General features: G+C 40.5%; 1 protein-coding gene across 2 annotated transcripts in view; it reads left to right on the forward strand.

The window, feature by feature from the left end:
- The first annotated feature begins 1,458 nt into the window (after positions 1-1,458).
- ZFAND3 (zinc finger AN1-type containing 3) overlaps positions 1,459-25,951 on the forward strand; it is a 137,250-nt gene continuing 112,757 nt past the window's right edge. The window contains exon 1 of one of the 2 annotated variants that reach the window (XM_084262172.1): positions 1,459-1,599. In XM_084262172.1, coding sequence (XP_084118298.1) covers positions 1,529-1,599 — 71 coding nt within the window. In that variant the 5' untranslated portion in view covers positions 1,459-1,528. The remainder of the gene's footprint in view (positions 1,600-25,951) is intronic. The other variant, XM_084262173.1, reaches the window with a different exon arrangement.

Consider the following 25,951-nt stretch of genomic DNA (forward strand, 5'->3'; position numbering starts at 1 on the left):
GCCACACCAGTATTTTTCCACATAGCATTTTTCCCTTGGATCAAAAAGCAATTTCTAGCAGGGGGTCAGCAACATTTCCACTTCACAGACGAACACCAAGGCACAGCAAGGGCAAGGCTGTAACTTGCTCAAGGCCACTTGCTAAACGCGTACCAGAAGCACAATCTCATTACTCAGCCCTCAAGTCCAGATGCTGGAAATTCCCCTCTCCTTTCCGGCCCGTCACAGGGCGGCAGCCGGTAACCGCCGGTGCCCTATGCCAGCTGCGCGTTACCCTGCTTGCCATAGCTTACCTCTCGCAGGCCCCTTTCTCTAGGTCCAAAACTAGAGGGCCTTGGCAGATCCCCTCTCCCGGCTTCAGCCAGCCCTCAGCTCAGTCTCCTCAGGTAGCGAGTGTTGTTGCTTACCACAGGCAAAGAACCCCCCTCCCTACTTCAGGCACCTCACTGATTTTATTTCGTACTGAGGAAAACAGTGGGCAAACACCTACAGAGGGAGGTGGAACGAGAAGACAGGGCTTTGCCCCTTGAGCCCTCTCCGGCCCCCGGGCTTGCCTCCCAGCTCGCAGCAGAGAGGCCTGGCACGGAAACAAACGGGACCTCACGGGGAAGAAGGCCCATGGCGTCCCTCCCGCCAGAGTCCCTCAGAGGCAGCCCCCCTCCAGGGACAGATCCCGAGTGCTCACAGGCCGCCCGCCTCCCGAAACACCGGGCCGACAACGAGCAGCCCCTCTCAGCGAGGCAGCTCCCGGCCGAGAGCCCGGGCTCTGACCGCGGCGGCTCGGGCCGGTCCCAGTCCGGAGGATGGCGGTGTGCGGATCCAACCGGACCCGCAGACACAGCCCCCGGGGACCAGCTCGCCACCGGCCTACTTCCGTGTCCACAGCCCTCCACGCATGCGCGGCCAACACCGGCATCCCCACCCCACCGGTCTTCCCTGGCTGTACCACTGTGCGCTTAACGCGTGGGTAGAAGCAAAAGAGATCGGTGGCTCCGAGTAGCTGTACAAGCTCCGGCCCCCCTGTAAACCTCTTCACAGAGAAATCGATTCCCTTCTGAAGTTTACGGGTGCCTTCAAAATTTGCTTGTCTCCTTATTGCCGCCCGCCACCTAACCCAGCTTCCCCCGGGGATGGGCTATGGTATGTGCCACTCCCAGCTGATCCGGTGGCTTGCCGAAACCATCCCGCTCAGGACAGGGGGAAGCGAGCCGTCGGAGCAAGGGTTGGGGGGAAGGCATTGTTGAGTCAGGGGCCGAGCAGCGGGGGGAGGGCGGGCGCGCTCCACTGCGACAGTGGGGTCGCCAGAGCAACCGACGAGCAGAAGGGGCTACCACGGAGAGTTCCGCCTCGGTTCCCTGCTCCCCTGCGGGCCTAGCCGGTAGGGTGCGGCCGCCCCCCTCCCGTCCCCTCCCCTCCACTGCCTCCCTAGTGGTCGCGCCCGGCTCCAGCTGACCGGCCTGGAATCCCGGCTGGGAGCCCCGCGCCCCCCCCGCCCGCCGCTGCCGCCGCCCCGCGCACCGGCCCCGCCATGGGAGACGCCGGCAGCGAGCGCAGCAAGGCGCCCAGCCTGCCACCGCGCTGCCCCTGCGGCTTCTGGGGGTAAGCGAGGCCCGAGGGCGAGGAGGGGGCTGGGCTGGAGCCGACCCGGCCTGGCCTGGCGCGGGGAACGGGAGGGGGGATGGCGAGGCGAAGGGCGAGGCGGCAGGGGGCCGCGGCCGGCCGGGGGTAGGGCCCGGGCCTGGCCTGGCGGGCAGACCGGACTTGGGCCTGTCACGGGGGCCGAGCCCGCAACTCGCCCCGGGGCGGGGGCGGCCGCTGTCCCCTGCCGGTGGGGCCTCAGAGGGTGCTCGCTGTGGCACAGGGGTGTACCCCTGCCGCCCGGCGTGTGGCGGGGTGTACCGCGTCCCGGGGGGCCTGGGCGGGGGTGACGGCGGCTCCTGGCTTAGAGGTAGTGGGTGACCCGGAGGGGTGGATGGGGAGGGGAGGTGGCTGCGTTGCCCCCCTCGCGGGGGACGGCCTGTCTGTGAGCGACGGCCCCGCGGCCTCCCCCGTCGCTAGGGCACCTCTTCGGCGGCCTTCCCGGCAGCTCGGCGCGGGGGGGGGGGGGGGGGCGGGGGAGGCGGGAGGCCTGCTGTTTCCCCAGGCACGCAGGTTTCCTGGAGCGGCTGCCCTTCCTTTGGGGCTGCGGGCTGGCAGGCGGCTGCGGGCTGCGCTCCGGGGCCTGCCTTTAGCTCCTTAGAGGCGCAGATGAGTAATGCGGGCCCCTGGCTGCCCGGTTGGGTGTCCTGGAGCGCCTGACACATCCCTGCCCTGTGCATGGGAACGCAGAGCTCTCGCTGCTCTTCGTGCAGGTCAGCTCAGGGCAGGATAACTAATGAAGTAAAAATTGCTAAGGATAAAAATGTCCTTTTTTTTTTTTTTTCCTCTTCACCTTTCCTTTAAAGGCGGGGAGGTTCATAGTAGATAAGGTCTTTGTTAGCTGTTGGCTGATCCCCTTTTAGAAAGAAGGAAGTAAGGTTATTCCTGTTTGCCAAAGGTGAAAAAAAGTCAGGCTCTTCTTTGCTATACTCCTCTTACCTCTAGGGTCATGTTTGCTGAAGATGTTTCCATTATTGATTGTGTTGGCTTGTTTTTTTAAATAAGATATATTGTGGCAGGTGGCACACTGGCAGGTACACATGATCATAAAGTGTCTTTAATGCATATCACATGAACATTAGTACCTAATGTTCTTATTTATGGAAAGTTCAAAGAATATGTGACAAAATAGACTTTGGAGGGCCCACCTGAGATTTACACATGCCTGTGATTGTACCTTCTTGGGATTTATGTCATACGATTTAAGGTACTCTGGGGGAGTAGAGGCTGAGAGGGAAGAGATGCAATAAGAGTGATTTAGTGATGTCACTGTACATTTGGTTGGTTTATTGGAGTGGCAGGATTTTAAATGAAATCCTATTTTTGAGTTATGACAGGAGCCTGAACCGCAACAAATGCCATGGCCCTGCTGGGAGTGATCTTGCATGACAGATTTTAAATATACAGTAAATTATTTTATTTTTGTTTTGTTAGGCTCCCATATTTGGGCCCGATGCTTTCCGTAATGTAGTGGAAAGCAAGTGGCTGCTATCTCTAATGCAGTGTGCTGACTTCTGTAATATGATACTGATGTGAAAGGAGAGTTGCAGAAAGTTGGAAATGAACTTTTTCACTTCTTGGCTAGTTCAGTGTGTTGTGATAATGAGAAGAAAATCTGGTGCTTTGCGTTCAACGATCTGTTTAATGGTGACAGGAGGCTCTCAAGAAAACCCACTGCTGTGAACGTCACTATTCTTTTTTTTAACACATTTTACTTGGACAAGCAGATATCCAAACGTGGGGTTTTTTTCTTTTCTCTTGTTCCCCCCCCCCCGGGTGTCATCTATGCAGTAGTGTTTATTGCAAGATATATTTTTTTAAACACAATACTGTGGAAAAAAGCTCACTTTCTTCACCAATACAGTAAATAAATTGATCTGTTTTTCGGTTTCTTTTAAGTGTCTGCCAGTAGTGGCAAACTACATGTCTAATTTTTTGCTTAAAAAGCCCAAACAAACCCCAGCAAAACCCAAAACTGTACTGTCAGCTTAAAGAGTTTGATGATTTGTTGTACTTCTCAATCCTGAAGAAGTCCTTATTTACCTAGGCCTTGCTAGTGCTTGAAAAGATTGGGTGGTAAATCTGTGTAGACATGTCCTTCTCGTGAAGTTGTGTTGGCAGGAGTACTTAAGGGGTCACAGTTTTATACCAGCTCTCTGAAGAAAGTAAATCATGATATCAAAAAGGCTTACATGCATCTGAAGTTGGAGTTCTGCAGCTCTGGATGTCAGCTAGGGTTGTTACTAGCAACCTGTCTTAAGACATGAGTTTTATCTATGACTTCCACGTCACTTTTTTATATCTGTCAAGTCATATTTTGGAATGACAAGGCCGTATTTGCCATTTATTTTGCAAGGCACTTAAGGCTGTGGAAAGTTCTCAAACTTGCAATTTAATGTAGTAGCATCTATGAAATTTGTAAATGAAGTAACGTAGAGGAATAGTGTTGCTTTGTTTCTTGGTCCCCATCAGTCCAGTGGTTGAGAATCTTTTTATGGTTGGCCTTGAGCGAGCCCAAACCACATAGGTAGCAGAACAGTCTGGTGTCAGTGGGTCAAACAGTAGGGCTTTGGTTTTGCCAAGTAGAAAAAGATGGTGATTTTTTTTCTTTTTTTTAAATTGATTTTGTGTAATGCTTAGCCAGGACTGTTTGCAGTAAGATGTGTGCTTCCTGCAGTAATCCACAAAGATAGGAAATGTTAAGGAAAATACTGAAAGAAGCACTAAATTGAAGGAAGCTGTGGGTCTCTGGGCTAAAACTTGTCTGTTGGTGACCAGTGATAGGAGTAGCATGTTGATAGTGGTGGCATGCAAAGAGATTACAGGAGAAGACTAGTTTGTTCTATTGCATTAAAGTTGGAGGGATTCTTCTTTTAAAGTGCTTGGTTTTGTATTAGAAATTCAGACCCTGTGGGTTTCAGGAATCTCTAGTGGCTGGAAAACTACTAAACTCTTGATGTTTCAAGATCTAAGAGACTGAGAAATGAAAAGCTGAAAGAAAGGACTTGAGTGGGACTGTTTGGAACTTCTGAAACATCTGCTGAAGGTCAACAGCTAATGTTTGGTTACCTTTTGTGGAAGACATGTAATTCTTTTTAGAATGCCCAATTTGTCATTTCTGCTCAAGTAAAGTTCATGTGGAGCACTGAGGTGATCTGAATATTTAACAAAAACATTTAAGTTACCCAGCTAATCTGAATTGGGTAAAAACCTCATCTGTATTCATGTTATTTAGAAAAATTTCACATGACTTGTTGTTTGGAAATATTTTGCTCCCCCTTCTTCCTGTTTTTATATCTTAAACTTCAGTCAATTGTAATTATCTTGCTCTTTGTGGGAATAGTGTTAGTGTACAAATGTTGGAAAGGTGCAGTATGTAAGTTACTATTTTGGGTTACTTCATCTAGAGTTTATGCTGTGCTGAACTACTTCTTACTATATGGAAAAAAAAATCTTTTTTCCTGTTTAACAGACCATGTGAAGTTTGGGGTTTTTTGTGTGTGTGGGGTGTGTGTGGATTTCAGTAATCTGCTTCACTTTATGGCACTTCAGCTTTAAAATCTTCTGCTCTATCTTAATAAATACATGAAAATGTTACTCTATGTATATATTCCAGTTAAGCCATTTTGCTTATTAGAAATAAGGCATAATCCTTTAATGTTGGCAGTTCCCCATTGGCTTTTAAAGGGCTGCACAAAAGTTTTGCTCATGTATAACTCATCAAAAGGCTGGGGCTTTTCCTATTAAGCAGTTACATGCATAGATGAGATTTGTAAGCTGAAATACTCCTTGGCTGGTAGAAGCATATGCTGTGAAGGAGTGTGTCAGAGAGGGTAATAGTTTTACAGTTCTATTTGTGCTGTACTGATGGCTGCTTATCTGTTTATTTTTCTTATGGTCCTGAGCAATACCATACCATTACATTCAGTGCCTTAGAACCAGGAAAGAAGGAAATATGTTAATGGACATAAAACAAATGAATTCCATTCTTGAAATGGTGGCAGCCAGCAGGAAGTTGATTGAAAACACAGTATGATTAGTTTCATCTTGTCTTATTTCTGGCAACTATAAGGTACTGTAGTCAGCTAAAACTGATGGCAATATTGTTTAAGAAGACGCCAGCAGGGATTTTGCAGGATGTTACCATTTGTCCTGCCTTTCTCTGACACTGCATGCCTCAGATGTGTGATGAGACACCATGCCCCAAGCGTTCTGTGCAGGCCCAATCCAGAGTTTCTTTCTGAGTCTGGATTTTCCAGTCACTTATGTATCATCAGGTCCCTGCCATGCCAATCTGGTGCTCTTCTCAGTTTTGTTTACTAAAATTAAACATTTGATCAAATGGTGACTCATTTAACATAAGTGTGATTAGTTTGTGACTGTATATCTCCAAAGCTTGCTTTTAGCTTCCTAACAAATAACGACACTCTCTCTTTGTGCCATTAGGAAGCCTCTTCTCTGGTTAGATTTTTTCCTTCCTTTTTTTGGTGATTACAGCTGTTTATTCTGTATGAACTCTCACTGACTGTCCTTTTAATAAATACTTTCTAATCTCCGTAGGTCATCAGGAATGCATAATTCCTTCGTGGGCCTAATTTTGCTTTAACCACCGTTGAAACCTCCCATAGATGTTCCTAAATGAGGCTTGAGTAAACTGCTGGAATACATACTCTAAGAATTAGCTTTCACTGGGCTTGTATCGTGCAGTTACTGAGCCAGGCTTTCACTTACTGGAGCTTTGGATTGGATTGGATATGAAGCAGTGAGTTTGTCAGTTTATGCGAGGCCGTGAGTGTATGTGCTGCCAAATAGGTTATTGTTTATTAGGCCTCAGAATTAACCGAGGTCTTTGCGTGAATAGCGAGCAGTGAGGTTCAAATAAGGTGCTTTGGGTTAGCTGTGTGAAGGGCTGGGTTTCTCTGCAGTTACCTATGATCAGAAATGTCGGGTTTTCCCTTTGAAGTGATAAATTGATTTAAATCAGTAAATTACACTTATTTTTTTAGGACAGCTTATTCTTACTGCCTTGTACAAGACCTAAAGATATTTTTTTTTTTTTGTAAGATAAAAACTTGTTTGCATTTATTCATTACAAACGTTTATTCATTACAAACATTTATAGGCCATCTATCACAGGAAACTCTGGTTGGTTTGAATCAAGTACTTGATTTGCCTGCCGTGGTCCTTGTTACACTCTGTTATGGTCTTAGATTTAGACTAGAAATACTTGAATATTTTATTTTTATTTTTATATTTATTTTTGTGAACTTACTACTGTGCCAAATACTTGGGTAAAAGAACTTGAAGCAGTTTGCAGTTAAAGTCATCAACTGCTGTAGCACATCTACTGGTGTGTTACACAGACGGTTAGCTGGCAGAAACAGAGTTGAGGAGTTGGTTTATTTACAAGTTTTCTGAGGAAGCGCTACAGAGGATGGTAACAGGCATTGGAGAGACACTGGAAGTCTTTGCTTGGATCTTGAGTTTAGAAGATACTAAGAATTATTCGACATGAGAATCTTCTATCTGAGAAGAGGCTGGGAGGGTGTGGAAATTGGGTTTTGTCACATTTCCTGCTTGAAGAAGGATATGCAGAGTAAAAAGTGGTAAATTGTGAGGTTCATGGGATTCCCCTCAGTCATAAAACAACTGGAAAAGCATCTCAACTAAAGTAAATGATTTTTTGAATCTTTTTAAACTTTTATATACTGTGAGCAATTGCCTCTTGCAAGTACAGTTGCAAGGTACCACATATTTGTACTGCTTGCTGCAGAAGCTTCCCTTTAGGAATAGGGGTTATTGGTACTCAAAGTAAAAGCAGATGAACTGGATTTAATACTTTTAACTGTAATAAGCTCTTTCCTAGGAATGTGAAAACAATGCTTTCTTTTGCAGTACTTAATAGAATAGACAAAACAAAAAGGAGATTTTGTTATTTAATGAAAAACAGCTGTTCTGGATCAGACCAAAGATGCATCCAGCCTGTTTCTGATTTGGGTGATAAGTGATGCTGAGGGAATAAGCATAAGGACAGAGCAAGCATGTGGTGATGCTTATCTTGGTATACCTCCTTTGCTTCTGGCAGTCTGACATACGGTTGTCCTCTGTTTTATAGATTGATGTCTTAGTAGATCTTACCTATTTTTTAATGAATTTGCATAATGACTTCATGATTCCATATGTGCTCTCGACCCTCACAACATCTTGCAGCAAGTAGTTCCATAATTAAACCATCCTTTTTATGGCGGGGGGGGGAGAAGTAATGGATTTTTTTTTCTTTAATCTTGCTGTGCAATAATTGTAAGGAGTGAATAAATTCAAACAGCTGGTATGTGAGGGTGTTTCGTTTAAGAAGATCCAAAAATAGGCCTTCTTGATTGAAAATGTCTCTTCATTTCCTCAGTGAAGCCAGAATTGGAGAAAACAAATGTGAATTTATTCAAAACCTTATAAAATATTTTAGAAATACGTCCTAAAAACTGTAGATGGATGTGGGGCTCATAGACACATTTTAATCTAACTAACTTCCTCGTTGGTCAGAATGAAATTCAGCGTCGTAACTGCTGCTCCTGCAAGTGGAACTAACAGGAAACAAGTAGATTGTGTGCTGCTTTTTGAAGTTTGGAGGAGTTAAAAGTTACCATGTCCATGTCACCTCCCAGGTTTCTTTCAATCCTCTTCTCAGTATCTTGATGCCTTTTGTAAACAGTGATAAGTGGAAGGCATTGGGATTTGGACAGTGCCAATGATAATTCCACAGTTAATGCTACAAAATTTCTGTCTTAACACTGATTAGTTAAATGTTCAACTGTTGCATGGCAGCCTAGATGTGTGTTGAGTGTTGCTTCATTTATTGAGCATGCTGTGGGTTCTCAGAAATGGGTATTAAAGGAAATCCTGCAGCTGTTCATAACGCCGTAAATTTTAACCACTTCAACATCAAACATCTACAGAAGTGATAATGTGTATTGCTGCACGTTGGGCTTGCAGAGCATGTCGGTCATGGGCAGCTGTTGAAGTCTCAAAATGATGGAAGCATCATGACCTAGTATGTAAGGTTTTGAAGTCAGTGACGGAAAGCATTGACTTCAGCAAATGATCCTTGGCAGATACGTTCATTGGAGATGTTTGGTTTTGACTTTTTTTCATTAACATGCTAGGCCAATTACTGAATTTTAAAATTATTTTGAATTAGAAGTTTGTGTATATAAATAGAGACAGGCTTCTTTAGAGGCAACTGATGTGAATGATGAGTGTGATATATTTTCTCATAAAATATGGATTATATTCTTTGAAGTTTAAAATGTTATTGTTGTCTCTCCTCTTGAATAATACGCCACCTTGACTGACCTAGTATCTGTTACTTGTGTTATCATAAATGTCTTGTGAATGTTTTCAGGCTGCATTTGATCTTTATTATGGTGAAACCCTTATTTAGATCTCTGAGATAAACTTCATATTCAGTTCAGGCAGGTAAATTACATTCCTATGTTCTGTCTTTTTTCCCTGAGCTCTTGCTGAAATGCCAAAGCCCCTTCCTATCTATCAGTATAGGCAGGTCTTGCTAGCATGGAGCCCCTTTTTTGGTTTTGGAAGGAGAATTAAAACCAGGCAATAGCTGCAGCATGAATTGACTTCTCTGGATGCCAGATTTTGTGTCAGAATATTGGCCTATATTAGAAAGGCATCTTCTCAGCACATTGGTGAGGAGACTAAATGCAGTGAATGCAAAATGATTCTGAAAAACGCTTTGTGAAATAGAAACTTTTATATCACCACAGTCAATGGTTTCAGTCTGTGGAGATGATGTTAACATACAGTAGAGGTGGGTTGGTATTTTTAGATTCTGAAAAAGTGCCCATTTATCTTCTAATTTAAGGTTTTGAGGTAACGCTTATTTTACCTTTTTTTTTTTTTAACTGGGGATGGATTACTTATATGAATTGGTGAGAATTGTATATACTTAAGTAGTATGGGGTTTCAATTTAAACATTTTGTAAACATATTTTTCTGAAAACTGAATTTCAAATAGTGTATTGTAATACCTAGTTCTATTCACTGCAAATTATTCTTTGTCTGTACTCAGGAAAACACATTAAATGAAGAGTTTTGATATCCCGTGATTTGAAGAATGAAAACATTTGCAGATGTGTTTTCAATTTCTCTCTTAATAGCATCTGAGTAGTAGCACTGTGGTAAGTGCAGTACTTGCCTGTACAGAGAAGTTGTATTAGGAAATTGTTGATGGAATTTTACATTTAACCTGTTGCCTGGAATCTCTGTGCAGCAGGGACCGCTGCCCTACGTTATAGGTTATCCTGTTCACTTCCTGCTGGTTAATCTGGCCACCATATGCGTGCTCTGAACTTGAACAATGTAGGTCAATGGAAGATAAATTTCATTTTCTAAATGTTGTTGTATTTTTATTAGAGGTTTAAGGAAACTTATTTTAAAATATTACTGTCATTGGTATTATGTCCTTTATTAAATGTGCTTTGTATAGTGTTGGATTTCCAGTGATTACTTGGTGTAAATTAGAGACCACTGCAAGTAATGAAAAATTTTGAATGGCGATAAAAAAACAGTTTACCTAAAATAATTTTAATAAGCAGCCAGACAAACTGAGAGAAAAAGAGATTGTTTGATGATTACTGTCTCTAGTTTCTAGCTCTTTAGTCTAGTGTCTGATGCTGTGTGAGTGGTCTAATTTGAGGGTCTGTTTTAGTAACGTATGTATTTAGCTTCTGCTAGTTTGAATGTAGAAGTCCTATTGAATTCCAAAGTGCCTGAGGAAAAGGGGAAAGGAAGGATCACGATTGGAAGCAGTGTGTTTTTTTAGAAAAACAACCACCAAAAAAAGCAGGCTGGTTCCATGATAGCCTCCTAATTGTGCACTTAGAAAAGCAGAGTCCTAAGTCATGTCCTCATTGACTTAATTGCTAAAACACAACCGGCCTTCACAATATGACTGTTAGTGAGATCAGCCCTGTCGCCATAACAGCAGCGTTTTGAGCTCTAATTATATGTTGTTAGAGGTGTCTCATAGGAACATGCATATTTAAAGTAGGTAAAATGCTGTCATTTAACAAGAGTCCCTCAGTATTGGCAATTGTATTGTCCTCCTTAACTGTTGATGAGATTCTGTTTTGGTCATGTTACTATCAGTGTTAAGGAGTCAAGGCTTTTGATAAATCAGTTATTTTTATTGGAAACTTTTCTTTAACAATTACCCAGTATTACTCAGTGAAATGCATTTTTAGCTGGAGGAGGGCGAAGCTTAGGTCAGGTATTGCTGACACCAGTTTGCAAGAAGAGGCATTAGTGTTGGGTGCAGTAATGCTTGTTCATTGTTTAATGTCCTACTCTTGCTCCTTTTTTTTTTTTCTTTTTAATAGTAATCTCCTTCAGTGAACTAATGGACAATAATGGTTTCTGAAATTGTCTGTGTGTTAACAAATGTTTGCTTATTCATGCAGTTAGGTTTCAAGTGTTCCCCTGAATTGCTAACATGTTAATCAATTTAAAATCTAATAATTTCTATTTTTAGAATCAACTTTTGATTATGCACTTGTGTAAAGGGTGAGTGAAAGTATTTTTAACGTTGTATGCTTCCATAGTAAGGGGACTTTCCAATTTTACTGTGCAAATGTTAGTTTGTTCAGTTTATAAGAGGAAAAAATATATGGAAAGCTTCTCAGGCATTTAAAATAATATAATAAAATTATAGAAAATTTAAATCAAAGTAGTTATAGGAAGCAGCTGAAATCTTGGGCTTTTTTACTTCTACACAGATGTGTGGATGGACAATCAACTGTGTTGTAAGTGATAGAGAGCTTTTAGGGTTAATCCATACATACTTAGTAACTCATCTAAGTATTAACTCAATTTTGAGTTTTCAAAATAAAGCATTTAGCAATAGTATCTGAATATTTCGAATATCTTTTCTTGGCATTGGGGCTTTATGATTAATACTTCATTACAAAGTAATTGAAATTAAACTTGCCTTGGAAATAATTAACTTAAGATGGAGCAAATTGACTCCTCCTTTGATCTGAGGAAGTGGACTCATTTTGCTGCTTGAAACTCTTGGTGTTGTCAAATACATGGAGTGTTTGTGATAGTTCTAACATGCTTATTTTAGAGTATATTTCTTTTCCAGAATTAGTTAGATGTTAGAAATAAAAGTATTGAATTATCACAAGACATTCTTTTGTCTAGTTTGTTAGCAATTGGTTTTATTTTAGACACTGGGCAAGTTCCTGTTTTAACTTTCTGCTCAAGTACTGCAATTCCAAACACACAGATAGTGTTCCTCTAATAGTACTTTTTTTTAATGTATGTATATATCTTACAGTTATAGTCACTAAACTTGTGTAATAAACCCATAAAGATGGGGATAGTAAGATGTTCCTTTATTCTAATGAAGTCTTCTTGGACTGTAAGTTTGGCAAGTATTTATTACTACTTCTGCCACTGATGTGCTGTGTGACAGTTGGTCCATACTTTTCCCTTTGCATATTTTTCCTTCCTTAGAAAATGATACATCACTCCTCATTTAATTCCACAGTGCTTTAGGAACCTTGATTGAAAAGCTTCATAGCAAGGAATATTTACAGCTTCTCCAGCTCTGTCCTTTTGAAAGTGGTATTTGTTTTAAGTTAGAACTTGCTCTAGGACAATATTGACCCATTGAGATGTTGTTTCCAAGGATGCATATGCAGAAGGAAGTGTTTGTGGTGGGTGGAGGAAGTCTCTTTCAATCAGAAGAGTTGCTATGCAATTAGAAGAGGAAGAACCGCCTGCATTACACATCTGCAAGTCTCAGGTGGTTTTGCAGCACTCTTGGTGAAGATAGGACCCCATTATTATCCATTATTCTGTGATGCAGTCTCTCCTTGGACTATTAATGGTCTTGTGTGACTAATTCAGGAAAGACCAGAAATCTTTCTGGTGAATAATTAACACTTCCTGTCCTGCTGGAGTGGCTTGTGAAGACAGATTGAAAAGGTGAGAGTAAAAGCCAGTCATGTATATTGTTACATAGTAAACTAAACTGGTGTTCCAGGAGTCTTTCAAAATAAACTAAAATACTGGAAATTTCACTGTTTGCTGGTGTAAGGAGAATGGAGAACTTGAGTACTGCAGGGTAGAATTCAGTTGCCTGAGCTGCCATGTCTTCTGAAGCGCATCTGAAATTCAGAAAACTGAAATTACTGGTTGCTTTTGGAAGTGCTGTAATTGGAAACCCAAACCAAACAGAGCTATACCAGGGCACTGAGAAACTTAAACCTACAGCTTTCAGAGGTTGCTATAATTTCAGTTTCTTTTTTTCTTTTTTTTTTGGGGGGGGGGTGGTGGTGGTGGTGGTGGTGGTGTGTGTGTGTGTGTGTGTCTTCAGATCAGGTTCCCAGCACATTTCTAGATGCCATTGAGACGGGAAGTGATTTAGCTCCTTTCTTGCTAACATTCTTTCTGTCCTTATTATTTCAGTTTGCTGATTTAGTAGTGGGTTTCTGACTTCTGTTAGCAACATGTTTGTTGCAAAGTTTAATACAGAAGTGAATTTAAGTTGTTGGAAGTGCTAAAAATGTGTGTATTTGGGTTTGGGGTTTTTTTAATTATGTATGTACACACAGAACTTCAATTTCTTTGCAACTTTTGATACAGAATTGTAAGACCTGAAATGGCTTCTTCTGAAGCGCTCTCACAGATGGCTGTGTAGCCTGTGACTTGACTTTAGCATGGAAGAATGGTCATGTATGCATAGCAATGTTCAGGATGAAAACAGCTATGAAAGAAATGTTTTCGGTTTGAACACAACTGTGACCATTCTAATAGTCTTTTCCTGGTATGAACATCATAAAAATAAAATTACATATTATCTTGATTTTTTAAAATATTATTGTTACTATTTTGAGGACTACTTAAGGCCACTCATCTGGTAGATACTTTAGTCAGTTTATGGTCCGTATAGATTCATAGTCTTTTTTTTTTTAAGGTTATGTAGTAAGATTGTGACACAATGGGATCTCCAAAGACTTGTAGTGTTTGGATGTCTACCAGGGCAAGGCAGTAGGAGAAGGGGGTAAGGGAAATGGTGTCTATGATACTTATTTTGGGACTTCTATTAGCTAATAAGCAGTGCTTTCCTTTCTTCTGCTTAGCTTTCTCGTGCCTTATCATCTATGCAGGAGAAATTGTGAAGGTAGATGTTGCATTTTTAGTAGCACAACTGAGTACCTAGTTTGGAAAAAGTAGACCAGTTTGTGGAGACACAGACTTTTCTTCAGTATGCAGGGAAGCTGATCAGCTTTTTCTGAGTGTATACCTAGATACTACTTCTATCTCCCAAATCAGTTTTGCCTTTATTCCTAGGCCATCATGGCTGTGACAAAGTTACCCCTAAGATATGAAAGGTATGTGTCTTGTACCAGCTAGCTGGACAGATGGGCTGGGTTAATGTTTCTCTCCATGTGTTTTCAGCTGTTTATGTGTGGGTATGGTTCAAAGTCTACTGTTTCCACTAAAATCATGTAGCATGGTATGTGGCAAATGCTGAATGTGGTATTAACCTTACCACAAAAGATGTAAGCAGCTAGTTCAGTTTGTACAGTCTAAAAATGGGTGCAGATGTGTTTAATTTGCTTTGATTCTAGTTGAATTAGGCAAGCATAAACATTTTCTTTGAAAGAGTATAGATAGCATTTTACCTTCCTGCAATAGAGGGAAAACATCTACATAAATTGACTTGAGAAAAAAGATGCTTGAGTAGCTAAAGATCCAACATTTTCATCTCCCAGTTTGCTGTTTGCAAAGAGTGGGTTGTTAAAGTGTTGGGACATAAGGGGGCAAGAGAGTTATATGTCTGCTATTCATTAGTTTCACAGTAGGAGATACCTCTTTTTTTAAATATATCTACCTGCCACTGAATTTCCCAGACTGCTGTAGTGCCGTGGTGAAAGTGAAGAGTAAGGGTAGACGGTGCGATGCCCTTTCAGAAGGGGCCCTCCTTGGGTGGAGGATGCAACTGAAGAAGGTGCAGAGATCTATGACCAACGGCTTCGAGTCAAGCAGGATCATGTGAATATTAATTCTTCTTGGAGACTAGAGCTGACTGAAGAGTTATGGGCTGATAGCGCTGTTTATTAATTTTTAAGACCCCTTTTAACTCCTGTTTGTATTTAGGATTCAGTGTTAATTTGACTTAATGAAGTGGTAGAATTGCAGTTTGCAGCTGCAGCCCATCACAGTGGTTAAGTAGTTCACACTTGCTTGTTCTCTGTGCAGAAAAGACAAAGCTGTGCGTGGCTTGGATGAGAGCTCAGGATGGCGTAACGTTACGTTGCGGGGCCCGTTTTTATTACCCATGGTTAATGATCACGCTGGTTACCATGCCTTTGCCTAAGATTACCTTCAGAAACTCATTAGGAAGCTGGTCTAACCCAGGAGCCTTTGCTGTTCTCTCTGCTTGTGTGTGAATGAAACGTTTAACTTGTCCCTGATTTCCCACAGTCTGAATTTGATGAAATAAGTGAACTGATTGTAATTTATGCCATCTGTCTGTATTAGTAGAGAAAAAAGAAGAAACTGGGGCTTGTTCCCATGCTTTCTCCATGTTACTTGAAAATGGGAAAATGATGAGGATAACGTAATGGTTTCTGAGAGTGCTTTGTTTTTGTTCATCTACATAAGTCTCACTTGTCTAACACAAAATAGTAAAAGATACCGTGTGAAAATGACAACTGTGAAGATTACAGTTTGCGTTTGCATTAATCTGGATCACTGAAGATGGGAAAGCCAAAATACCAGTGTCTGTAAAGGTTTCCTTTTCCTGTCACAGGATGAAGGATGTGGGATGAAGGATTGGTTTTTCACTAGATGTTTAAAACCCTTGAACTTTAAAGTGAAACGTGCAAGCTGAATTCTTTCTACCCTGGTAATTGAAATGCAATTGCCTGAGACCTCTGAAATAGGAGAAAGGCACAACGCATTAAGTAGGGGGTCTCATCCCAACCTTAGCATCTGACACCCCTTCTGGAAAGTGTTATTCTCTGCTCTGTCATCCACTGAACTGCACACACAGGAGCTCACTTCTCCTGCCTAGGTGACCGGTAGTAACTCCGTGGAGAAAAGTGAGCTACCTGTGCAGCTGATGCATGCTGCCCTCTGCAGCAGTTGCAGTCTTGCTTAGGGGTCTTTCACCTGAACGGCGGTGGGATAAGAGGTCCCAACAGTGAACATTCAAGGCATAACATGAGAGGGGCTATGCCAAATGTCTGCACTTGGGAATTAATTTAAACTGTAGCAAAACTTTGAAGGAGATGGGAAGGGTGGAGGGTAAGCGCATTCACATTTTGATTGCTCCTTTATCTTCCTTATTACCTTTTCTTCTCAGTCCTCACAAGTAGCAAAGAAAAACTAGGTATTTTTATTTTTGTCGGAGAATAAAATTTAACAGTTTTGGGTGACCTTGTTCTCTGTGTCCTCCAGCCATTAAATTTAAGATCTGCTGTTCTTGCATAAAGTCTTTGGTTATAAATTTATAAGGAAAATGTCAAGTGTCTAGGCACAAAATTTGATCCTTCTTAATTATGTAGACACCGCAAACTTCTGCATGTGCTGCTTAAAACCCTTTAGAGAAAACACTCACTGCTTACGTGCAGTTGTATTGTGACAAAGCATGGTCCACATTATAGAATGGTAAATACCAGTGCTTTCTGCAATTGTATTTTAGGTGTTGAGGGAGTAGGTATCATAGTGGAAGGTGATATTTAGATCCTGATAATTTCTTTACTTATGAAGTCCATTAGTAGCCCGTTTTGTAGTTCAGAACAGTAAGCTAGTGCCTGTCTTGAATTAATTGTATGAATTAACAGAACTTGTACGTTTAAAATGCAAAAGTGGACTGATGCAGATCAAGCTAGTTAAATTTGGGAGTTTAGATTTGTGGCTCACTGATTAACTCAACAGATTGGTTATGTCAAGGTTGTTTCCAAACAAGACTTATTGCTGTTGATACCACGTTTGATTATTAAGCTAAACACTTAACTAACCCCCCTGTGATTTAGCATGCAGAGTGTTTACTTAGTTGCATTTGTCATTAGTTAGATGCTGAGAAGAGATGAGATTAACAGGTTTTATTTATGTTTTGGCAGATTATTGTATAACACTTTTTTTGTAGTGCTGCATTGCTAAGATTATAGAATTATTAGGAAATGCATTTAAAAATACCCTTTTACTTGTTTCTTTGAGCTTTACATGATTTGTTGTTACTTATAAATGCTAGCCATGTACACCCTGCTTTGCAGAGCTGTCATAGAGAAACTGAAATATAAGAGAAATAATTTTTTCATTAAAACTTTGATTTTGCTAGAGCTAAATTTGGATCAGCAATCATATGAAAATATTTATTTGTACTTCAGGGACAAAAAGAGCTCCCTAAACTGGAAAAAATAATTTATCAAGTTGAAATTGTCAACTGTTAATAAATCAGAGTGTTCTGCTCTAGAGTAGTTCAAAAATCCTAAAATGGAATTGCTTCACGAAGTAATTGGGTAAAAGAGAAGTGTGGTACAACATACACCAGGAAGTACCTGTGGTTAGGAGAAGCACAAATGAGTTCAGCTACAAACGTGTAGTTATAAAGTTGGGGAAAATGTGTAGGAGATTGAAAACCAAGTTATTTGTTGTACTACTGCAAACATTAAAGGGAGATTTATGAATGGAGTGTGTATATGGGGGATGCTGAGTGCTCTCCACCACCTGGGTATGTTACTCCTTAAAGGAGTGAAATTTGAATAGGGACGGGGTGAAGACAGAGGGCAGAGTTGCTCGTACACTGTGCAAGCTGTGGGAAGACATGTGAATTAAATTGTGGAGGAAATGCAGAAGAGTGTTTTGTTGCAGTGGATGGGTATTGTCAAGTGCCACCTTTGGGGCACAAATGGTAAGAAAGGACTTTATTTTACCTCTCATATGTCATTAAGAGGAGTGAGGATGATGCTGGAATGCATAAGGCTGAAAGAGATTTATGAAGGGAATAGCTAAAACTTGTTTCTACACCTTTGAGCATGAAAATGAAAAAAAAAGTTATATTGACAGAGACCATGAATCAGTGGACATTTTCAGGCTAGGGAGTATTACAGTCTCAGCTTCCTGGGTTTACCTCTCTGAGTGAAGTAGTTTAGCCTTTTTGTACACTTTCAAATATTGAAAGTCTTAAGGCTGAATTAAATCCACCTTAATTCAGATCGTCTAATGTAGGTTCTAATATGTAACTTTTTTTTTTCCTTGTGCAAGTTTTGGTTTTTCTGGGAAGGCCTAGTTAGGGGAGCCCTGACAACATCATTGGGTTAAAACCAAAAAGAATTTGTTATCTTTCATGGGTAACAAGGCAAACATAGTTCTTGTAACTGAGTGTCCTTCACTGTAAGTGCAAATATAATAAATTATTTCAAAGCATCTAAATGACTTGTGGGTCAAATCCCATTGACACTCAGAAGCATTTAAAAATGTTACAGTACCATCCATACTTATATAATGTGATCAAACAGTGATTGTAACCTTGTACGAATTCAAAACCAAAAATGTGGTGAATACTAGTGGGGTGATTCAGCTTAGTAGCAGTCAGCAGTTGATAGACTAGTGGGTGACTTGAGTGCATGTAAAATGTAGCTGAGTAGCGCTTTTTGTTTATAAAGCCTCTGTACCTTTAATATTGCAGCAGCTTTTAACAACTTTGGAATGAGTTACAAGTTGGGATAAATAATACAGTTTTACATTGTGGTGTTTTCCCCAACTGACAGGATAACAGAACAAAACCTGTTGTATATTTAATCTGTAGCTTGCATTGTCTTGTAAAATTTGAGAACGTTCAAATGAAGGAATGCCATAAAATAACTAACCATAGCTTTTTCCATAGTTTGCATATGTGAAAATGAGTCATATGTGGGGACTTAGTAGTATTGGAATGAAATGTTTTTCTATGGCTGTGGACAGAAATGTAATGTAGATGTGCAGTAATTAATTTCATAAGGCAGTTGGACTTCTTACTGGTTAGTCTTTTGATCTTTTAATTACTGGCAGAAATTATCTTGTATATATATTTTTTTAAATAAAAATCCCTATTAGTAAAATGCATCACTCTACAGTAATTTGTTATCATTTCTGCTCACAAACTGTTTTGGGAGAAATACATTCTTAGCATTATGTTCACACGCTGTCTTTGAGGGTATATTTGACAGGTTCTGTAGCAGTATACCTAATCTTTGTGTCATTTGGCCTACATCCAAACAGTTTAGAGTTGCAAATTACTTCAGGTATTTGTTGTGCTTCAGAAAGATGTAGTCACTTTTCTTTGTAAATGTTGCAGACTTGTTGCGTGGTGTGTTTGGAGCCCACACATCGGTCTGTCTACAAGTTTGAGGGGAAAAATTGGAAATCCTAAATTCAGTAGGTCTGTTCTCCTGTTGCATTTTAACTTCTGTACAAGTTTCTCTGCAGCCTGTAGTGCAGTATGTTTAAGTATCTCATAGAAACTTTTCCTATTCTTAATTCCTTTCCTCGTGCCTTAGACTGTGTACTGTAACAGTGTGTGGGGAGCCCTGGTAGCAGTAGGACTTCTCCTGACTATGGTGATTGAGTACACTGCTCGAAGCAAGGAATGGGACAGGGTTACTGAACACACTGACTGGTGTAGGGTGAACAATTTAGATAATGGTAATGGAAAAAAAGGGAAAAAAATGGGAAAAAAAATAAATACATCTTAAATTCAGGTATCCTGAACCAGCAATTTCTCAAATGCACCTAATTTTCCTGTTTAGTTCAGAGGAGAGGTGTCAGGGCAATAGTTATCAATAGCATGGATGGTTAACATTCATTGCTATGAACTTAAAAGTAGTTTGGGATATTTGTATTTTTACCCCAAGTCTTTGCCATAATAAATAGTTGTTCAGGCACCTGAAAAGCCCCTTTAGTTTCAGCAGGGTGAGGATGCCAGAGTAAGAAATAGTCCCTTAGTCCAGACAAGCTGTAAACTCTTAACATTCCAGGGTGTGACGTTTGGTACAGTGCAGTTTCAAAAACCTCAGTAACTTGGAAGATGAGTCAGCAATGAAGAAAATGCATTATTCCATCCACACACATTCCGCTTTTGTAATTGCATGCAATATCAATAGAATGTAAAGCTTTCATACAGCGCAGCTTTTACAAAGAAGGTTGATGTTTATAGGGGTTTTCTGTTTTCCCCTAACCAGTACCTTTGAATTCCTTGAGACACTGCTATAAAATCATACAGCTTTTTTTGTATTATATGTTATAAATGCCAGAAATACAGCTAGTCACTGACCTTCAGCTCTGTAATGGTAAGATAAAAACCTTTGGGCCTGATATATGAAGGACATCGCTTTGTACATCAGGGAAACTTCACTTAAGAGTGAAGACCAAAGTATTCATCTGGCTAGTTCAATTCATAGGCTATTTTTGCTTTTTTTGTTTTTTAAAAAAAAACCCACGTAATACTTTTTTGCTCCAGCTAAAAGTGATGACTCAGAATAAGAGCTCACCTTTAAGGAACAAAGAGTACAAGGAAAGATAGATATGACAGTCTGTCCCATTGGCAGCTGAGAGGAAAGCAGCAGTTCATTCCAAAACTTTTTCTTTTAAATCCTTTGGAGCATTCTGTCACTATTCTTGAGGAGGCTTCTGGACCTTCTGTATTCTGGGTTGAAATTCTCACAGTGTATTAGAGAAACAAACCCTGCCTGTGTTGTGTGGCCACTTTTAGTTTAGGTGGCATAAAGGAAAAATTAAAGCTACTGCAGCGTAGCTGTGGTTCTCTTGCACGGTAGCAGGAACACAGAAGCGAATAAAGTATTTGTTGCGCTGAAACGGCTGTCAGCCATGGCTGCTGCTGTAGCTCATGGGTAAACTATGATAGGTGAAGTGGTTAAACGCAAGCTGGTATTGTATTTGTGTCTAGAAGCTGTAGGAAAGTGTTGGTCACTGATTCGTGAGTGGAAAATATGGTTTAATAGCAAAAGTAACGTGAAATTGTTGGAGAGATGGGAGGATTTGGGGGTTTTTTTCCACATTTTTTTCTTTTTTCCCTTGAAAGAATATCGTAACAGGGAAGAACTTGTCTTACGATGCTAAGGCATTTCATTTCATACGTGAGGGTTTAAAGAACCATGTGATTAAGTATGTTTAGAAAGTTGCCCAGAGAAAATTACTAGGAAGCAGTATATATTACTTTGTACTCTTATGCTAGTGAAACCCAGAGTAAGGTTTGTAAGCTTGGCCATTGCAGTGTGGCCATCCAGCGAGACCTGGACAGGCTGGAAAGCTGGGCAGGGAGAAATCTAATGAAATTCAACAAAAGCAAGTGTAAAGTCTTGCACCTGGGGAGGAATAACAGTCTGTATCAGTACAGGCTGGGGAATGACCTGCTGGAGAAGAGCTCAGTGGAGAAGGACCTGGGGGTCCTGGTTGATGACAGGTTGGCTATGAGCCAGCAGTGTGCCTCGGTGGCTAAGAGGGCCAATGGGATCCTGGGATGCATCAGGAAGAGTGTGGCCAGCAGGTCAAAGGAGCTGATCCTCCCCCTCTACTCTGCCCTGGTCAGGCCCCACCTGGAGTATTGTGTCCAGTTCTGGGCTCCCTGGTATGAAAAGGACAGGGATCTCCTGGAGAGAGTCCAGAGAAGGGCTACGAAGATGATTAAGGGCCTGGAGCATGTCCCCTGTGAGGAAAGGCTGAGTGAGCTGAGGCTGTTCAGTCTTGAGAAGAGAAGACTAAGGGGGGGACCTAGTTAATGTTTATAAATATCTTAAGCATGGGATGCAGGGGGAAATGGCCAGCCCCTTTCAGTGGCCTGTGGAGACAGGACAAGGGGCAATAGCTGCAAGTTGGAGCACAGGAAGTTCCGCACCAACATGCGGAAGAACTTTTTCACAGTGAGGGTGACAGAGCCCTGGGACAGGCTGCCCAGGGAGGTGGTGGAGTCTCCTTCTCTGGAGATATTCAAGACCCATCTGGATGCCTATCTGAGTGATGTGTCCTAGGGAGCTGCTTGGCAGGGGGGTTGGACCCGATGATCTCTCGAGGTCCCTTCCAACCCCTACGATTCTGTGATTCTGTGTTGTCTCTTGTACCATTTCTAGTCATTTCAGGGTTTCCAGAGAGCAAGTTTCACAAGCCATAAATTGTATACTTATATTCTATATAAGGGCACAGTATACGTATTTATGTATGTGCATTTTTATAGAATATATTATATGTATCCCTTACATTGAAGCAATGGGCCTTAGTACTTTCTTATTAATTCAAACATTTAATCTGTTTAGTTGACTTTGCCAAAGGAGCAGTGTTATCTTTTTATAAAGTTTAGAATATAGGGAAACAGAACTTGGTTGTCTGTGGTGTGATGCATAGAAAATTAAAACCTTCATCAGTGTTCAGCAATTCTGATATTCTAATTCTCAAATAACTCTCAAATTTTGAGGAAAATTTAATCCCGAAGTCTAAAGCTTTAGCCAGTTGCAAAGTCTGAGCTCTCACATTTTAAAAATGGGACTTCTAAAAGAGAGTATATCTCTTGCTGCTTTTCCCCTCTTGTTTTAACCTTTACAGAGACACTTAAAGGCTTTGAAATTTGTTTTATCAGTAGAGCTGTTGGGACTGTCAAACCACTTCTTTGCTTCTGTTGAATTTCATAAAGTCTCAAGAGCAGAAGTAGGAGCTCTCGCAAACCTCTACCGAGGGAGCAGGACATGAATTGAAATATATGGTATTGTTCACTTCAGCATTACTCAAGCATGTTGCGAATGACTATTACTCTACTTAAATAGATTAAATATTCATGTTTGGTTTCCTGGATTACTTTTTCTGTGTGTGTGTGATGATACCTCCCAATGCATTCATTCTCCTACCTTCTGATTTGTTTGTTCTTATGCTGAAAAGAGAAGCAGGGAAAAAATGGCCCAGAACTCTTGTAATGTATTGTAAAAAGGAAGCAAACAAATACATCTGTGTTTAGGTTACTCCTATTTTATTTATTTGAGAAATTTTCTGAGTTATTTTGCAGGCATCATAGTAAATCCTGTAATAAGATAAATTATGAAAGGTATCCTGTTTCTTTTAATATATTATTCAACATTTCCCCTTCTACGAGTAATGTACGAGACCACCACATCAATAAATGTATTTGGTTGCGGAGTATTACTGATAGGTTCTTAGGGGTTTTTTTTTTTTATTAGTAGGCAAAAAACAGGCTGTATGGGGAAAGATATCTCAAAGGTATCTGTGGATCTGTTTGTTTCCCTTGATCCTTTCTGCTCTTCCCTGGGTACAGATGCTCATAGTAGATGACTTTTCAGGCTTGCTGCAGATGAACATGCAGAAGAGAACAATTCTTGAGCATAGTCAGAAACAAAGCAATTGAGGCCTCTGACAAAGTCCCCAGTATTTTAGATGTTTTAACTAAGAATGCTTTATTGGGATAGCTAGATATATTAACTACCCAATCTTGAATATTTGTGAATGAATTACGGTGGTTTCTTTTGGGAATTTTGAGATATACTTTTTATATGTGTTTTCAAGAGGTATTGAGAGATGAAAGATGGAAAAAAGATAAAATGTAGTGTAAAAATGCCGTTGCAGCTCAATAAGGACCAAACTTAGATCCAGTTGGTCACTGGTGCTGTCTGGCTGGCTTGTTGTGTACTGTGCTCGTTCTGTTTCAGTGCCTATGGAAGGTTACCTACCTCATCCTTTCGACTTCTTGGTCGGTTCAGTGACTGCGATGGTGACCATATAGCTGCGAAAGAAAAGGGAAAGGTTTTTATTTGCCTATATAAAAGAAGAAAGGAAAAGCATTTCTATAGTTATTAACACTTACATATTATGACTCAGAACACTTTTGTATAACTGTATCCATTTGCTTTGATTGTTTCATTATTTACATAGCAAGTTAAATATGTAGACATATGTTTAGTCAACTTTCCTGTTACAGAAAGTTATTCTTTTATCAGGTGTTTATTTTAAAGCCTTTTAGTTTTCTCTGTGGAAGAAATTTGTAAACATATGCTTGTAGTATGTGATTTATATTCAGTGAGTCATGTGCATGTTATCTTGGATTAATGTGTGATAAATGAACCTACCAGAGACCAGAATACTGTCCACGAAAAGAATGCACAGGATGCTCATCTTTGAAGCCTTTTTTTCTAATACTTAGTTGTTCTGTATTTGAACTAAATTGTATTGTTATAATTACAGAAAGACAAATAGCAAGACCTACAGGCAAACTGTAGTTAATGAGAAGACTGAAGAAAATAACTTAGTATTTGCTGTTAGATCAGAGATGGGCAGGTTTTAAATCTGTATTTTGCAAGTAGTTGTCCCTCCCTGGGAATTGTGGTGGAGCACTTAAGGTGCTTTTACTTTGTAAAAATCTAGTTTTTTTTTTTCATTTTTTTTAAACTTGTATTTGCTCTTGGAGATCAGGAATTTGCATCCAGAATGCTTAAAAAGCCAAGGCATTGGTGCCATGGAGCATTACATTATTTTAGAGGCATTTCTTACTTCACACCACACAAATTCTGGATGCTATGACTGTGATCTGATCTGGGCTTGGGATGTTTATTTCAGTGATGCTATACTCTTAACATGTAGCTTTTTAGCCCACTGAAATTTATTTGAAGCATTTTTCTATTCAAGGTAAAATTGAGAAGGGTTTTGAAATAACCTACCTGGATAAAGTGCAAAGTTGAGGTTGCTGTTCCTCTTGGGCACATGACTCATACGATTTAAAGGGTAGCAGCATGTTTATTTGCAGTCTAGCTGCTGAACTCTACCACATCATTGAGTCATTAACTTTCCAGCATCCTTTACTTGGAAAGGAAATGGACTTTCTCAGTGTGCTCCAAGTCAAGCTCAGGTCTCAGGAATCACATTGAAAATGCAGGGGACAGTTGAGGTTTTTCAGATGTTAAAATATCATTTGTTTGATTAATGTTTGAATCAGGGCTTTAAAAACCCTAACCAAACAAAACCCCAAGCAACAAAAAAATCCCAAACAAACCAACCCTAAAGAAAAATACCTTAGGTATCATAAAGAGTACGGAGTGTGTGGATCACAAGTGATGGGGAGGTAGAGATTCTTCTCACAAGGGAAACAAGCATAATGATGTGCTGCATGCTTTCTTGTGTAAAGAGTTCAAAATTTACATGGTTTGCAATGTTCCCTCTGCTACTCAGTCTTTCAAACACGTTTGTTTCATTCTGGGTTTCTTGACTTAACTGTGTAGATTTTCCCTTCCCCCTTTGGCATTTGCTTGATTTGGGATGATTTATAGAACATCTGTCATTTGTACCAAGTGAAGGGTCTGAAGGCTGAAGGCAGTTTTCATGGCTAGCATCCACTGTGTCTTGGAGGCTCCATAGAAAGCAATGTTATACCACTTTTCTGAAAAGATGCTGTGTTGATATAAACTCTCATTTGAGCTGTAAGGTAACAACATAAGTTGTCTTTCACAGAACTGATAATGCTTAGTGTATAGCTGCTTAGGTATTTATTTACTTGTGTTTGTGCCTAGGTGCACATTTATGGAAAAAAAAAATCCACCTTCTGGGTTTAGATTACTGTCTTGCTGTGTGCAAGTCCTTCTGTTTCTCATTATGCACCCAGCTCTTCTTTATAGTGTTTTTTTTTTGTCTGTGTTTTGTTGGGATTTTTGAGAGCTTGTTTGCTTTTTTTAAGCAGTGTTGCCAAACATTTATGTTGGTATTAGTTTGTTCAACAACTCTGTCGCTGTAAATTTTACCCAATTTATTTCTTTTTCCAGACACTTCAGAAGTTGAATGTTTAACACAAACATCTTGAGGGAGTTGTTTATACATATGTGGTTTTATGCTGGTTAGAAATGCTATGGTCCTTGGGATTATCTTGAACTTTGGTAGAAAAGTTAGAGGCTACATATGAAAGGAGATCTCAAGTCTAAATGTCCCAAGTTTTCTTCTGGGCCAAAACTCTGTGTAAGATTTTAGCATGAATATTGTTTTATAACATTGGTACAGTGTAGCCAGTGGCATTCTGTTTCATTGCTCTGGGTTTGGGTTTGTTTGTTTTGGTTTTTTTTTTTGAGTCTGGGAGTCTCTGCTCACTACCTGAGATGCAAAATTTGATACAGGCTTCTACCTGAGAGCTGTTAGGAAGTTGACCAACATTTCTGGGTGACAAAGATAAGCATTCAATCCTGCTTTTGCTATCAGCAGGATAGTTTTGGATCACAGAAATACAACTGATGGAAAATCTCCC

This window comes from Gallinula chloropus (assembly GCF_964237585.1).
Source record: "Gallinula chloropus genome assembly, chromosome: 3".
Taxonomy (NCBI): domain Eukaryota; kingdom Metazoa; phylum Chordata; class Aves; order Gruiformes; family Rallidae; genus Gallinula; species Gallinula chloropus.